Consider the following 16,002-nt stretch of genomic DNA (forward strand, 5'->3'; position numbering starts at 1 on the left):
TGCTATTTTCAAAAGATTTCTATACTTGTGAAAACTGGGACATTCCGCATAATGAGTACTTTTATTTTTGGTTCTTAAAGTACTTTTATACTTTTACTCGAGTACAGTTTGAATTCCGGATTTTTACTTGTAAGGCTGAAGCCACACCAAAGTACATAATTATGAGAGTGGAATATCCCCATTCCACCAATGCATTTCAAAGAGAATGGAGCGTTTTTTTGCAGAAATCCTCTAATGGCATGAAAACGCTCCATTCTCATTGAAATGCATTGGATGGAATGGGGAATCCACTCTCATAGGTACTTTGGTGTGGGTGCAGCCTAAGGGGGCAGTGGGCACACACACCAAAATATGGTCGCCAGCGGATGAACGTTTTTGGTGCCCGGCTGACTAAAAACGCAGAGAGCGCATTCTGTCCCAAAGCAGCGACGCGCCTGTCAGTCATTCCCAGAACCCTCCCCATTCCGCCTTCGACTCACTCGATTGGACAGAGGGGAAAAACCGGAGCTCCAGCATAAACGCAAGGTCGGCGCGTCGCGACGCATAGATATCCTCCACTGACATGAAAACGCCCCCTTCCCATTGAAATGCATTGGCGGAACGCGGATTCCACTCTCATGGGTATTTTGGTGTGTGCACATTACAGAGTTACTTAAGTAAAACTATTACTTTTCCCACCACTGGAGAAAAAAAATTCTAAAAAGTTGAAACACGGAAACATACAAGGTTTCTTCTTCCCCGATAGCAACCATATGTTGCTGACGTGCTTTTGAAGTTAGTGGTCATCGGTGCTGAGATGATTGGTGTGCACTGCACAGCTGCCCGTCAAATAACTATAAGAGTGTGTGTGACAGATGCAGATGTGTGAGCAGATGTTATAGCATAAACAGTAAACATTGTGGTGTTTAGGTTGGGATGGTTAGTTGGGAGATCTATCCTTCATCAGAGCAAAGCATACAGACAGAAATGACAGCTTAACCATGAAGACCTGAGGCTCATTCTGTATGTGTAAATACTACTATGCTTCTATTCTATATCAGTGTTGTCAGTGTTGATTTTGACAGCAATTCTTTATTTAGGTTTAGTCATAGTCTTTTGAGTAAAATTCCATTTAGTTTTAGTCATATTTTAGTCATCTGAAATGTTTTACTTTTAGTCTGATTTTAGTCTACTAAATATCTTAAGGGACGCACCCTTCGTGCCATGTTTCGAACTTGTGGATCTGCTACTTTTGATGCTTTTGTGTGACGCTGTAGTATGATCAAGTAGGGCAGTGGTCCGGGGACCACCAGTGGTGCTTGAGGGGGTTCCAGGTGGTCCCCAGCTAAATGATGGAGAGTTGGTAACCAAATGGACCCTTATTAGATCTTTCACTCTCGAGAGCGTGAAATGAAACCAGATGGACCCTTATAGATCTTTAACTCTTTGTAGAAGAATTGTTTTGATCAATTGTTTGCATAACAAAATATTCCAAGTTTCGGTGCAGAGAAAATACATCTCATCAAATGTTGATCCGTGGCTCAAATGCAGAATAGATAATGGACCTTGATATGTAGAAGGTTGAAAAACACTGAAGTAGGGCATTCATTTACAAAAAGAAAAAAGAAAAAACAGCATGAACATGGAGATAAAAGGTTGTAACTTGTGAAACATTGTTCTTATGGCGTTCCATTGTGTCTCTCCCTCTGCAGCATGTGAGGCCAGCCGCTGGGGCCCTCACTGCAGCAACCGGTGCCAGTGCCAGAACGGTGCCCTGTGCAACCCCATCAGCGGAGCGTGCATCTGCGCGCCGGGCTATCGGGGCTGGCGCTGCGAGGACCGCTGTGACGCCGCCACCTACGGGCACGGCTGCCAGCAGCGCTGCCAGTGCCACAACGGCGCCGTGTGCCACCACATCACAGGGGAGTGCAAGTGCCCCGCGGGATACACCGGAGTCTTGTGAGTATTGGGGAGGATGTATGGACAGTAGGGGGCGCCATTGAGAGAGTCAGAGAGAGGAGGGGGTGGGGTGTTATGTTGAGGTATATACAGTAGATGCATGCCGGGTTGTGGTTTAAAACCCATTGAGTTCTGAGGACTCTACATGTCCCTTCTAAACCAGTAGTTCTCAAACTTCGTATTTTGCCGTGGACCCCCGTCTGAAAATGTTTTGTGCCAGGAACCTTCAGAGGAGAAGATTTGTGTTAAAGAAATAACAACATTTTTCAAGATCTTTCAAAAAACATAGCAGATGTATAAGCTCGCAGCGCGGCACAAAGTACAAAAATACATACAGTATCAATTTGACTGTTCCTTGACTTTTTGAGAAATTACTGCTTTAAGGTCAGGGGATTGATTCTAAGAGGATGTTTTTTTGGTTGTTTGTTTTAGCTGTGAGGACCTGTGTCCCCCGGGCAAGCACGGGCCGCAGTGTGAGCAGCGCTGTCCCTGTCAGAACGGAGGGGTGTGTCACCACGTCACCGGAGAGTGCTCCTGTCCTGCAGGATGGATGGTACGCACACACACGCACGCACGCACGCACGCACGCACGCACGCACGCACACGCACACGCACACACACACACTTTCCAATAGCCCAGTCCACACGAATGATTCATTCGCAAAACAGAATCAGTTGGCAGTGAGTCGTTTAATTCAGTGGTTCTCAACCTGTGGGGCGGGACCCCCAGGGGGGTCCCCAAATTATTTTTTGGGGGGGGGGGGGTCCCCAGTTAAAATATAATTATTTTGGGGGTCACCGCCTGAAAAGGTTGAGAACCACTGTTTTAATTGACCTGTTGCAATTCGGTGCACTTTTGGGATAAATGTTGCCAGTGCTTGCAGTTTCCAACTTGTGTTGTGTGATTTGTGAATCATTGGTATGAACTGGGCTTAATACTCAATCTTGTCTGAATGTGGATGTTTTGCCTGCCGCATCAGGGGCTTCGTTTGGTCTTTCGGGGGATGGCAACCGCCTAGTGTTCACATTGACCTTAAGTTTCAGTTCTTCCTCAGTTCTTTTATGCATATTTCCCCCAATTCTGAACTATTTTGCAGATAAATCTGATTTCTTAACAATGCTGTGTGCATCTCTATCCATGCCTGTCCATCTACATGTGATGCAACTGTCCATTCCCTTGCTGTGTATATACCGGTAGGGTCCATTGTAACTGTCCATTCCCTTACTGTGTACTAGGGTACAGTGTGTGGGCAGCCGTGTCCGGAGGGCCGTTTCGGTTGGAACTGTTCCCAGGAGTGCCAGTGTCACAACGAGGCGGCGTGCAACCCTTCCACCGGATGGTGCCAGTGCAGGCCCGGCTACACCGGAGAACGGTACGCATCTGGACTCGAAATGTAACAATACAATTACAATACATGTACAAAAAAAGGATAACACAAAAACAAAAATGTCTAATATAAAATATATATTCAGTTCATCAACTCAGCATACAATATTAACATATTAATACATGTCATCAACAAATACAAATTGCTATATTTTCAAAGGAGAAAAAGGGAAAAAAAAAAACTTTTGTAGTCTAACTCCATTTGTGGTTTCGTGGTAGATGCTTTTTTCAGCCCTGTTTTGAACGAAAGTGGGTCACATCCTTCACTGACACTGGCAGAGTAGTAGAATGAGAATTTTCCCATGTTTGTGCTAAATTTGGGTGGTAGACCAGATCGTGGGTGCTCCCTCTGGTGTTGTGGCTGTGGGTGTCGCTCACTCTGGAGATCTGTAGTTGGAGAGGACACTGTCCCTTTTCATCTTAAAACCCAATAATAATCCCTGAGGACTGCATAATGATGCATGTTTTAAAAAGATGAGATAAACAGGACCGTACAAAGCAACAGATTTGAAAACAGCAAAAAGAAAGGAGCATTTGTGTACTTGAATCTGTTGTTGAAGCCCCAACCACAATTTGTATGTTTTTTCGTATATTAAAGCCCTACTTCATCATACAAAAGTGTCACACAAAAGTAGTGAAAATAGCTGATCGGCGTTGTGTGCTTGTAGATCGGCTATTTTCACTACTTGTTTTTAAAATAATAAAAAAAAAGGAACAGTTTTGGACATACAAGGTTTCCACCAGACTGCGACGATAGGATACACTGGATGGTTCCCAAACTTTAGCTCGAGACTCAAAACTTTAATTCTTTGTCCCCGGGACCCAAACTAGTGAAAACAGATGATCTACAAGCTCACATCAAGCGATGCAATGTGTTGTGAGCTTGCAGATCTGCTATTTTCCCGACTTTTGGATATCTCTAGAAAAGCTTCAGAATTCATTTTTAAGTTTTTGTATTTATGTACAGTATGTGATTTTCTGTAGGGGGAAAGTTTATTGAAAATATTTTGGAATAATAATGTGTAGCAAACAAACAATAAGGGGATAGTTGCTGTTCTTGCGACCCATAAACATTGCTCCGGCGACCCACATAATGGGTTCCGACCCCAGGGTTTGGGAAACAGTGGTAGTTAATCGGACCAATGACAAAACAGCAGAAAGAATAAAAAACAACAACAACAGTATCTCCCCCCGCCACCCAAATCTCACGATTCACAAACTTTGACATTGTATCATTCTTAACTCATTCTGAGCCCAGGACATTAACGGATTAGGGGGTCCAGAGTGCCCCCTCCCGGCCCCATTAACGGCCGCTGTCTTATTTTGAAGGCCAGAAGTCTAGACCGGAAGTACTTCCGGTCTGACGTCATCGGATCGTGCGCCGGAACCGATGCGTGTCCACGTGGAGTTGTGTAATGGCCGACCGGGAGCTTTTATAACTGTGTAAAATAAGCGAGCATCTGCCTCCATCCTAGCTTCTAAAGTGTAGTTTTGAGATAATGGACATTAAAGATGAGATCGGCCGTCCACCTCAATGTTATGGGATGACTATTGTGTGCTCGTGGAGCCGTGATGATGACAAATCAGCGCGGATTTCGTCTCCGGAGCGTCGGCCATTGTACTAGGTATTTTTACTCGCCGTTACAGTAATATATTACTTTTCCCGCGACATCGCGTGGATGGCACTATAGATACTCTATTACTTTTCCCGCGACATCGCGGGGTTGGCTTTTAATGAGTTAAGCCAGAGGCGTCAATTGGGTATGTCAAAGTATGGCAGCTGCCATACCTTGGCTACAGGGGAAAAACATAAAATGTACTTCTTAAAATAAATTCATATCGTGCCTGTTGCTAAGGTATGGCAACATGACTGGTGTCTTGCACGCGCGCCTACGCGCGTGTGCAAGACACCAGTCATGTTGCCATACCTTTGCTTTTGCTGAACTGACACCACTGAACAACAGTATCTTTTTTTTTCTCCCCCCACCCTCCAAGTCTCACGATTCACAAACTTTGACATTGTCTCATTCTTAAAAGAGTTCTCAGCAGGCCTCTCTTTGCCCACGCTGTTTTAGCAGCTCAAAGCCCACAGTGTGTGCGCTCCATTCACAGGGCCGGTCCGGCATCCATATAATTAGCAGTATCAGAGAGCCTTCTGCACCGTATACTTAGACTGAAATAACCCTGCCAGCCCGGCTTCATGACTAAATAATGGTCTGAGGGTTAGCCCACCACACCACTGTGTGTGTGTGTGTGTGTGTGTGTGTGTGTGTGTGTGTGTGTGTGTGTGTGTGTGTGTGTGTGTGTGTGTGTGTGTGTGTGTGTGTGTGTGTGTGTGTGTGTGTGTGTGTGTGTGTGTGTGTGTTGCACGTGCACGTGTCACTTGTATTACTTCACTTTAGGCAGTCTACAAGCTCACAGTACATTGCAGTGTGTTGCGTTGGGAGCTTGTAGATCAGCAGTTTTGTTTAGCTATTTTCTGCTATTTTCAATGTCGTCCTAAAATATTATCCTCAGAAGTGTGTGTGTGTGTGTGTGTGTGTGTGTGTGTGTGTGTGTGTGTGTGTGTGTGTGTGTGTGTGTGTGTGTGTGTGTGTGTGTGTGTGTGTGTGTGTGTGCGTGTGTGTGCGTGCGTGCGTGCGTGCGTGTGTGTGTGTGTGTGTGTGTGTGTGTGTGTGTTTGCTAGCCACACCCTGGATCCGTTCGGAACCTTTTAACACAAAACCAGGGACAGTGTTCATGGGCGGGTCGTGTGTGTGTGTGAGAGTTTTGTGAGTGTGTTTGTGTGTGTGTGAGAGTGTTGTGAGTGTTAGTGTCTGCTTATTTTACAGAGGCATATTAACCACATGAAACCTACTGTCCTAAATCTTGGGGCAAACATTCTTGCGGAAATAGAAATAGCCGATCCACAAGCTTGTGAACTTGTAGCTCGGCTATTTGTTGCCGGGGAGATGTTGGTGGACAGAGAATTACTGGCGGACCTGGTATAGAGCTATGGGGGATCTCGGTCATCTAAGTCAGTGGTTCTCAACCTTTTCAGGCCGCGACCCTGAAAATAATCATATTTTAACTGGGGACCCCTCCAGCCTGACAAGCACTAAAAGTTGAGGTATTACATTTAGTAGAACATGGTTATATTGTGAAAATAGCCAATATACATGCTCACAACGCCTCGCGTTGCTAGGTGTTGTGAGCATGTAGGTCGGCTATTTTCACCCTTTCTGCCTCTAATATTTGACAATTTGGCCAATGTTTAATTTGTCATTTTAGAGGTATTGAAAAGGCCTTAAATTATCACTTTAGAAATGTGCAGATACCCTCTATTCACTTAAACTATATGTCGGTTTGTTTACCGTTGAGTGAGAAAACAATGTTACACATTAAGTTAATCATCTGGGGACCCCCCAAACAAATTTGGGGACCCCTCTGCGGGTCCCGAGCCACAGGTTGAGAACCACTGAGCTGTCACATCCAAAACCGCTACAGGAAATGGAAAAAAATAACTTGTAGACTTGTAAACTTGTAGTTGGAATATATATCAATTTGGGGGTCCATGACACGTAAAGGTTTTGTTATGCTTTTTTCCTTATTATTACTATCCTTCAAATGTACATCATGAGCATGTCTTTTTTTTTCTTCAAACCAACCTCAAGTGTGCATAAATAAGTTGGTTTTGTGCTTGTATGTAATGTAGGATATACAGTAATTAAGTCAAAGATAACGGGCCCATTCATTTTTCAAATGGTTTGTTTTTGCAGTGCTTGATTTGCAGCCACGTAAACGAATCCTTCTGCTCTCAGCGGTGCTGTGGTGTTTAGATGAACAGGGCCGGTCAAGTAGTGGCCAAAAACACTTGATTTATAGCACATTTCAAAAAGAAAAGCATGATGCATCGGTAGCCTTGAATATGAATTGTATATTTCCATATCAACGATATGGTTTTAGTGAAAACATTGCACCCGACAACAGCTGCTGTTGACAACGAATATAATCGTCTCTGTCGGGTGGAAACCTCATAATGTCCAAAACGGTTTCATTTTTCAGGATTCCAATCCAAAAGCAGCGAAAGTAACAGATCTATTCAAAAATAGCAGATATACAAGCTCACAGCGTACGTGTCACTTTGTGCCGCAATGCAAGTTTGTGCATCTGCTATTTTTCAACATTTTTGAAAAGTCTTTGAAAGTGTTTTCAACTTTTTTTTATAAATATATAATTTTTTAAGAAGTTTCTTTTGGGGGCTTTTTTTTGCCTTTGATAGTTTACAGACTTAGTAGACTGACAGGATATGGGAAGAGAGAGAAGGGGAGTGACACGCATCAAAGATCGTTGGGATCGGGAGTTGAACTCGCGACACGCTGTCTAGGTGCCTACTGCCTAGGTGTCCGGACCACTACCCCAGACGTCCAGGCCAAAATTAAATTAAAAAATAAATAAAATACAAATCCCACTCCCTACGTATCATTTTGGGGGTCCTTGACACAAAAAATGTTTGACAGTGATTTAATGTGTTCCAGGTGTCAGGAGGAGTGTCCTGTCGGGACGTACGGCGTGGGTTGTGCTCAGACGTGTGGCTGTCAGAACGGCGCCAAGTGCTACCACGTCAGCGGAACCTGTACGTGTGAGCCGGGGTTCACGGGGGACATGTGTGAGGTGCGCACCTGTGCCAACGGACACTACGGGCTCAAGTGTGACAAGAAGTGTCCCTGCTACGCACCCAACACACGCAGGTAACCTAGCATTTCTTTTTTTTTAACTCCACTGCTATCCACAACTTTCCAACATCCCATCGTGCATTGCGCAGAATGTGCAGGCAGCTTCCGGCGCCGCAGCCGAGAGTGATCTACAAGCTCACAACGGTTGCATCTGCGACGCAACGTGAGCTTGTATGTCTGCTGTTAACAACCAGAAGTGTCCCGCAAATAATGCTACTGTAAATTTTCGTGGAAACAGGTGGATACCTCTTAAGCAAATAATGTACTTAAGTTCTACCCATGTACCTGTCTGTGTCCCTTTTGTGCCAATATATGGAGATCTCAGTATCTGTCTGTTTACCTGTCTGTCCCTTATGGAGATCCCTGATTTGTAACTGCATTGTCTATTTCTCGCCTCAGATGTTTTCAAAAACCTTCTTGAGAGCAATGCTTAGCTATTATGTGTTTGTTTACATGGCTGCCATCTTGGATACATAAAATCAAGCAGCGCGTTTTGATATGAGCCAGGTGCTCTGAGCCTTTGATTAGACAGCGGTCTGTTACTGAGTTAAGGTTATTATTAAAACTACTACTTGGGAACGATGCCCATTATATCCGTTGTCAGAGTACCCGCATGCAACCGTCTGTCTCCCTTTTGTGCCCATATATGGAGATCAGATCTCTGTATCTGTCTGTTTGTCTGTCAGCTGACTAACACTAATGCCCAATTGATCATAATGGAGATGACCATAGAGATGTATAAACCGTCTGTCCTTTTATGCCCAAATATGGACATCCCTGATGTCCGGGGTGAAATTGGGCTAAAAGAAGAGGGAGAAGTGAGGGCTGTCCAAAGAAAACAGTGGCAACACGTGCACTCATGTTAAATCAATATGAGTGTTACAGTAGTTGTCTTATGAAGTGCTTCTAAATCGCTTTGGTGTGTTTGTGAAACGTAATCCGTTATGTTAACTGTGTTTATTTACTCACATGGAGAGGGTTTGTTAAGTTGCGAGCTGCAATGTCGCTGTCTGTGGTGCGTGCGCGACTAGACTGGATGCTTAGCAGGTTGTAGATCCGTCCAGAACGGATACGGAAATGGCCTTTGTGCGTGCCTATGTGTGTGCGTGCGTGTGGAAATTACTGGATACAGTCTACACCAAAGCGGTAAATAGATTACAGAAAAACACTACAGCTTGGAAAGGATGCGTTTGATTTAATATTCCTGGACAATCAGTTGTTTCAACCTCACAACCAAACCACATGGGACAGATCTGGAAAGTCCTTGTGCAGTGATAAATGTCTGTGGAGAATGTGTGGAGAATGTCTGAAGAGGGCAAACTGACTGTGTGTGGAACGTACTGTAGACTGACTAAGTCATCAAATCGCAGGTCAGAATCAAGCATTCACCCAAGTGTGTAATAATGAAAATAGGCCGCTAAATTAAGTGACATTTGAAACAAGGGCCTGCTACAAACTCGATAACATGATGATACCTGGGGGGCAAGATGGCGGCAGTGGCGGTGGGTGGTTAGGAAGGCTCCACTCAACTGCATAACTTAACTTTTAACAATGCTGCCCTTAATGTCATCTGCCACCAGACGGATGAGCAACAGTTGGCACACTGCCAAACTGTTATTACTGTTGCTGTTATCTTGGGATATTCACTTTAACCCTGCGCCCTCATTACAACAAGCGGGCGGCTATGCTACCATGCAAGACACGATCCCGCCGGTGCAGTTACCATCTCCAGCGACTGAGAACTTCCAGCCTACAATACAATCTACAACAATCACGCAACTCACCGGAGCTCCTGTTTCACTGGGTGGCATCTGTCCAGGTACAACCGCGGCGGACGCTGCCCTTGGGAGTCTGGATGGTGAGGGGTTTCATCGGCAGGATTGTTTGGCGGAGGCAGCGATAGGCGAACGGGTCGCCTGTTCTACGATCATCGCTGGAATCAACGCACCGGGCGGTCAGGAATCCAAGGGTGCCATGGAGCCCACTGGGCGCATGCAGCGGCCAACGTTACGTCCCATGGGAACGGGGGAGAACGCGGTGCTACAACGACCAGCAGCGCATACGGCTGTTTCTGCGGCAGTGGAGTCGGACCGGTCCCGGGCCGTTGTCTCTGGCACTCGGGAATCTACGGGTGTCATCATGGAGCCCACTGGGCTCATGCAGCGGCCAACGTTACATCCCATGGGAACGGAGGAGAACGCGGTGCTACACCGACCAGCAGCGTATACTGCTGTTTCTGCAGCAGTGGAGTCGGATCGGTCCCGGGCCGTTGTCTTTGGCACTCGGGTGAGTCCTGAAGTCGCTAATAGCATATCAACAGACTGTACAGACTGCAACAATCATAGAGCCATCAACAACACGCATGGGACAGTAGTCAACAGTAAACACAGACGGTGCCCCGAGAGGGTCATACAACAGTCACGTGACTCTCGTCTTCGCGCATCGCAAAAACAGAGACAGTGCAAGTTCTTTCAAACTGTAAATCATGCACAAGTTATTTGGAATCCACACAGTAAACCTAAAGGTTTACTGGGGGGTCATTTAAATATAAGAAGCCTTCTACCAAAAATAGATCAGATGCGGAATCTGCTCATGGAGTCCAATCTGGACTATTTGTGTTTAACTGAGAGTTGGTTGAATTGTAATGTCTCTACTGATAGAGTTAATGTACCAGGATACTCATGCTATAGGAAAGATAGAATTACAGGGAAAGTTGGATGGGGGGGTGTTCTAATTTACATTAGGGAGTGTTTCAAATGTGTGGAACTCGAACTGAATGTAAACCTGGAGTGTCTGGGACTTAATGTGACACTTTCCCCAAATATGAATTTTAATATAGTTGTGCTTTATAATCCTCCATCTCATGATGCTGATTTGTATAATGAGCTCAAAAGTCTTCTTCCTGCTTGTGATAAATTCAATGAGACCATATTTTTTGGAGACTACAACATTAATTGGATGGATAAAAAGGGTAAAATCAAACTGAAATCTGTTATGGAGAAATTTAAATATAAACAGCTGATAGATAAAGCTACTCGCATCACAAGAGGGTTTCACAAGAGTGAAACCCTTATTGATCTGATTTTCACAAATAGGCCAGAGAGAGCAATAAAAACGTATAATCTTATTACTGGGCTTTCAGATCATAATATGACCTTAGTTGTAAGAAAACTAACAGGAAAACGTCTGGTTCACCATAATAGAACGGATAACAAATGTTCAACAACAGGAATTCCTAGGACAAATATGGTTAACTTTGAACATGACTTACTGGATGTTAATTGGGAAAGGGTAACTGGAGAATCGGATATGGACATCAGTGTGAATAATTTCACCTCAATCATGGGCAATTTGATAAATAAATACACAAAAACTTGGAAAAGCAAACCAAAGAAATACTCTCTCCCATGGTTTAATAAGGATATTCTGGAGCTCACTAAAAAGCGAGATTTTGCCCTTAAAAAGTCTCTGACAACTAAAAACAACACTGACCATTTTCTATTCACTGCTTTAAGGAACAAAGTGGTGTCTGAACTAAGGAAGGCTCGGAGTAACTACTTCCGTAAGCTTATTGAAGAGGCCAATGGCAACAGTTCTCAACTATGGCAGCATATTAACAGAGTAACAGACTCGAGTAGACACAAGCACCCAAAACTAAATAATCTAAAAGTAGATAATGTCATTATTGAAGACAATGAGGCCATGGCAAATGTCTTCAATAATTTTTTCATTGAGTCCGTAAAGGAACTGTCCAGTAAATTTAAATCAGGAAAGCTATCCTCTGAGCAGCATGAAACTGTCCACCCAGATGATTTCCAAATCAAAGAAGTATCAAGCAACACAGTGAAAAAATACATTGCAAATATGAGCAACTCGATGTCGAAAGATATACATAGTTTATATGCAGAATTAATCAAGAGAAATCAGAACTGTCTGTTGGAGCCCATTACACACCTAGTAAATTTATCGATAAAAACAAACCGGTTCCCAGAGAGCTGGAAAACGGCAATAATTGCCCCGATTTACAAATCAGGAGACAAGGACATGGCGAGCAATTATAGGCCTATTGCTATCCTTCCTGTGGTTTCCAAAATATTGGAGAAAACTGTTGCTGCGCAACTGACTGAGCATTTGGAGTCTAACAATCTGCTGCATCCACAGCAGTTTGGATTTAGACCCAAATACTCCACAGAAATAGCCAATTGCTATTTAATTGACAGGATCAAGAGTCTACTGGTGAAGGGACATGTTGTGGGGACAGTGTTCCTGGACCTGAAGAAGGCCTTCGACACTGTCAATCATAGAGTGTTACTGACAAAACTGAAGCACTTCCACATGTCAGCAGGCGCCCTACAGTGGCTGAAGTCATACTTGGGGGGGAGACAACAGTGTGTGAGGGTAAATGGGGAGAAATCGTCACTGCTTCCCAATAGCATGGGAGTGCCTCAGGGATCGGTACTTGGACCACTGTTGTTTACAATGTACATAAATGATCTTCCCAAAACCTGCCCAGGTGTTAGCTGTCAGATGTATGCAGACGACACTGTCATATACGTGTCTGCCAAAACAGCCAGCATAGCAGCTGCACAACTGACAAAGGAACTAGAAAACATCTCTGATTGGCTTGAGTCATCAGAATTAACCTTAAACGTAAAGAAAACAGTGTCAATGTGTATCTCAATACGTAACAGGCCTGTTACAGATACTTTTGAGGTAATAATCAAAAATGAAACAATCTCTGAAATGAGTGAAGTCAAATATTTAGGCATTATACTGGACAAACATTTAAAATTTGAAAAACAGATAAAGCATATATGCAAGAAGGTCAAACCAAATTTAAACTGTTTCCGTCACATAAGAAGGGATTTAACATGTCAAACTGCACAGCTGTACATGCACGCTATGATTTTCTCACATCTGTCATACTGCATTACATCATGGTCACAAGCTTCCCAAACTGTATTACTACCATTAACATCAATATACAAACAAGCTATAAAAATCATGGATCAGAAACCAATGAGATATCACCACTGTGGCATTATAAGAAAACACAACCTTTTTACGTTTGAAAATTTTGTGAGTTTCTGTACAACCAAACTGGTTTTTAAATGTCTACACAATCATGTCTCACCTCTGTTCTCTGGACTGATACAGAGACGTCCAAGCTCTGGTAGAGCAACACGAGCTTCAACAAATGGTGACTGTATTGTTCCCACCTGCAGTAACTCATTTGGACAGTCTGCCTTCTCAGTTAAGGGGGTAGACCTTTGGAACTCCTTGCCTACCGTTTTAAAACTAGAGATGGATGGTAATGTCTTTTACAGAGGACTCAAGTTATGGTTGAAATCAAATCAACTGTGTTCACATGAATAGTTTCTGAATTTCTACTTGCTGTGTGACTTGTTTGATTATGGCTATTTATGATGTTGTATGTCCCACAAGCTGAAGGGTCAGATTGTTCTTATTGGTATTGGTAACCACATATTATATTTTTTTGTACTTGACTGGGTTTTAGATTAGTATTATTGTTTTTGTATTTGATTGGGTTTTAGATTAGTATTAACGTTCACTGTACTTGATTGGGTGTTATATTTGACTATTGTAAAATAGAAAAGCCTCCTGTGGACAGGTGATGAGAATTAGTACTTGTGCTAAAATCACTTATATCAATGCATCTGGTTCGTCCAATGTGATTGTGATGTCCATATTCAAATAAATAAAACATAACATAACATAAATGTATTGATTACCCAGTATCAATAAGATTTGGGCTTATCAACAATCAAGACAAGAGGCGATCAAAAAAATTATTACAGTACTATTCATAATATAAAGCCATTTACACTTATTGCACATGAATGAATGATTGTTTTATGATATTTAATTCCATCTTTCCACAAAATATTAGAAAACGCTCAATAGTGGGCTCGATAAAAGCCTGACTCAATAAGCAGGATCGATAAGGTGCTCATTATCAATAACAATTAACAAGCTCCATCCCTGTTCCTGGGGGTCTCCCTGGCACTAAGTCTCTTCAGATGGTGGTCCGCGGGCCATGAAAATGTTTTTACCAACACTGTGGCTGTTGTTTTGCTTGTGTAAGACTTAGACCAGTGGTTCTCAACAATGTGAGAACGCCCAGGGGTCCTTGAGGGCGTTCCAGGGGGCTCCCCCAGCAAACTGTCTTGTGAGCGCATGTAGATCTGCTAAAGTTACGTTGGTAAAGATTGTGACAACAAAACGTACAGTGTCTCTTACGGTGCGTGCCGGGCCAAAATACATATCAATTTGAGGGTTTTGACAAACAGTGTCTTTAGACTGCGTGGCTGTTGTTTCATGTCTGTTAGAGCGCGGGGCAGTTAACCGGACACACAGTGAAAGCATTGTCTGGCCCCCTTGGCCGGCCATCAGAGAGACGACAGCTGTGAACAGCTGCCCACCGCCCCTCCGTAACACTGCTGCTCTAATGTGGGCGACCGCTCTTTCAGCGGGCTTGGAAGTAAGGCTCAGATTCACTTAAAGGTCCACTTCGCCCATTTTTCAACCTGTCTTCGTGCGAATTGGTCCTCCCTAATGCTCGTTGTTAAGATGGCAGATTTGTTTTGATACCTTGATTAGTTTCCCTGATGATGACCCCGATCCTTCCACCGGCAAAGAAGCGGTTCGGGTTCTTTAATTCTCCCGCCTGTGGGATGAACCAGAGGTGAGCTTTTCCACCGAGAACCGAGTTGGTTCCGAACCATAAAAGTTGGTTTGGAACTATTCGCAAGAACGAACCAAGGTTCTAAGAAAGTTGCCATCCCATAGGCAGGAGAAAGAACCTGAATCGTTTCTTTGCAGGTGGAAAAGGCCCAGAGGAACATTCATATGGCACTGATGATGGTCTTGTTTAAAATATTTTTTTATTGTAAAGCACAGGGAAAGGTATTCGGTTTCAAATCAAATACTTTTACAGTGCTTCCCTATAAAACAAACACATATACAAAATAAAGTCAAATGTACATTTACATTTACATAACAGTTATGAATTCTCATAACTGTTCATAAATAAGGCTGCTTTTGCATAACCAAATGTGTACACTCACTCAAACCCAAATAAAAACAACAAAGAAGAGCGCAGCATGGATGAAATATGGTGTTCATTTTCCAAACAGGGCTTAATAATAGAGGAGGGTATGCGCGTGACATCCTCATCAGTTATGCAGGAACGCCTACTGAGTCGCAAAAGAACTACTTTCTGGCCTTGACAGCCCATACATCCAATACATCCAAACAGAAAAGTCCTATCTGATACAACGTTAAACTCACTTTGCCATTCACTTTATGCATGCGCAAAGCCTCTATTGAAGAGGTGTGTCATCATTGTGTCCTCGCGAATAAAACATTTGAGAACCACTAGTGCTAGTGGACTGGACTCATATGCCATAGTGTTGTTGTAAATAAATGTCATACATATTCTGAAGAAAACCTGGAGACTTGACATTGACGCAATATTATACTGTTCTTGTTTTGATCATAAGACCCAATTAACAGAGCCATGGACACATTTGTCCATGTACGGACATATTGATGACCCATGAGTGTAGTTTTCACCAGTAATAAACCTCAGAGTTGAGTGGTAAACTTGAGTCCACTCAGTCCAGAGAGGCTTGAGTGTGGAGGTTAAGTGTCCCCCCTTAACGCGACACTGTCACCTCTTGTCCCCAGCTGCCACCCGATGTCGGGCGAGTGCACGTGTCGTCCGGGCTGGTCGGGCCTGTACTGCAACGAGACCTGCGCGCCGGGGTTCTTCGGGGCGTCGTGCCGACAAGTGTGTCACTGTCAGAACGGTGCTGACTGCCACAGTGTCACCGGAGAGTGCATCTGTGCCCCCGGGTTCAAGGTATGTGCAGCATGTCCATCCATTCTGTACATCTGTAGGAATGTGAGTGTTTTATTTCTGAAAGGCACATTCCAGTG

At 43.7% G+C, this 16,002-nt stretch overlaps 1 protein-coding gene across 1 annotated transcript in view; it reads left to right on the plus strand.

Annotated features, from left to right (window-relative positions):
• megf10 (multiple EGF-like-domains 10) overlaps positions 1 to 16,002 on the plus strand; it is a gene marked incomplete at its 3' end in the record, with an annotated part of 71,105 nt that overhangs the window by 21,454 nt on the left and 33,649 nt on the right. Inside the window, exons 5-9 of the mRNA XM_080742638.1 lie at positions 1,692 to 1,938; positions 2,371 to 2,491; positions 3,175 to 3,311; positions 7,843 to 8,055; positions 15,751 to 15,925. Coding sequence (XP_080598764.1) covers positions 1,692 to 1,938; positions 2,371 to 2,491; positions 3,175 to 3,311; positions 7,843 to 8,055; positions 15,751 to 15,925 — 893 coding nt within the window. The remainder of the gene's footprint in view (positions 1 to 1,691; positions 1,939 to 2,370; positions 2,492 to 3,174; positions 3,312 to 7,842; positions 8,056 to 15,750; positions 15,926 to 16,002) is intronic.

The sequence above is a fragment of the Nannobrachium achirus genome (assembly GCF_963921795.1).
Source record: "Nannobrachium achirus genome assembly, chromosome: 15".
NCBI classification, from domain to species: Eukaryota; Metazoa; Chordata; class Actinopteri; order Myctophiformes; family Myctophidae; genus Nannobrachium; species Nannobrachium achirus.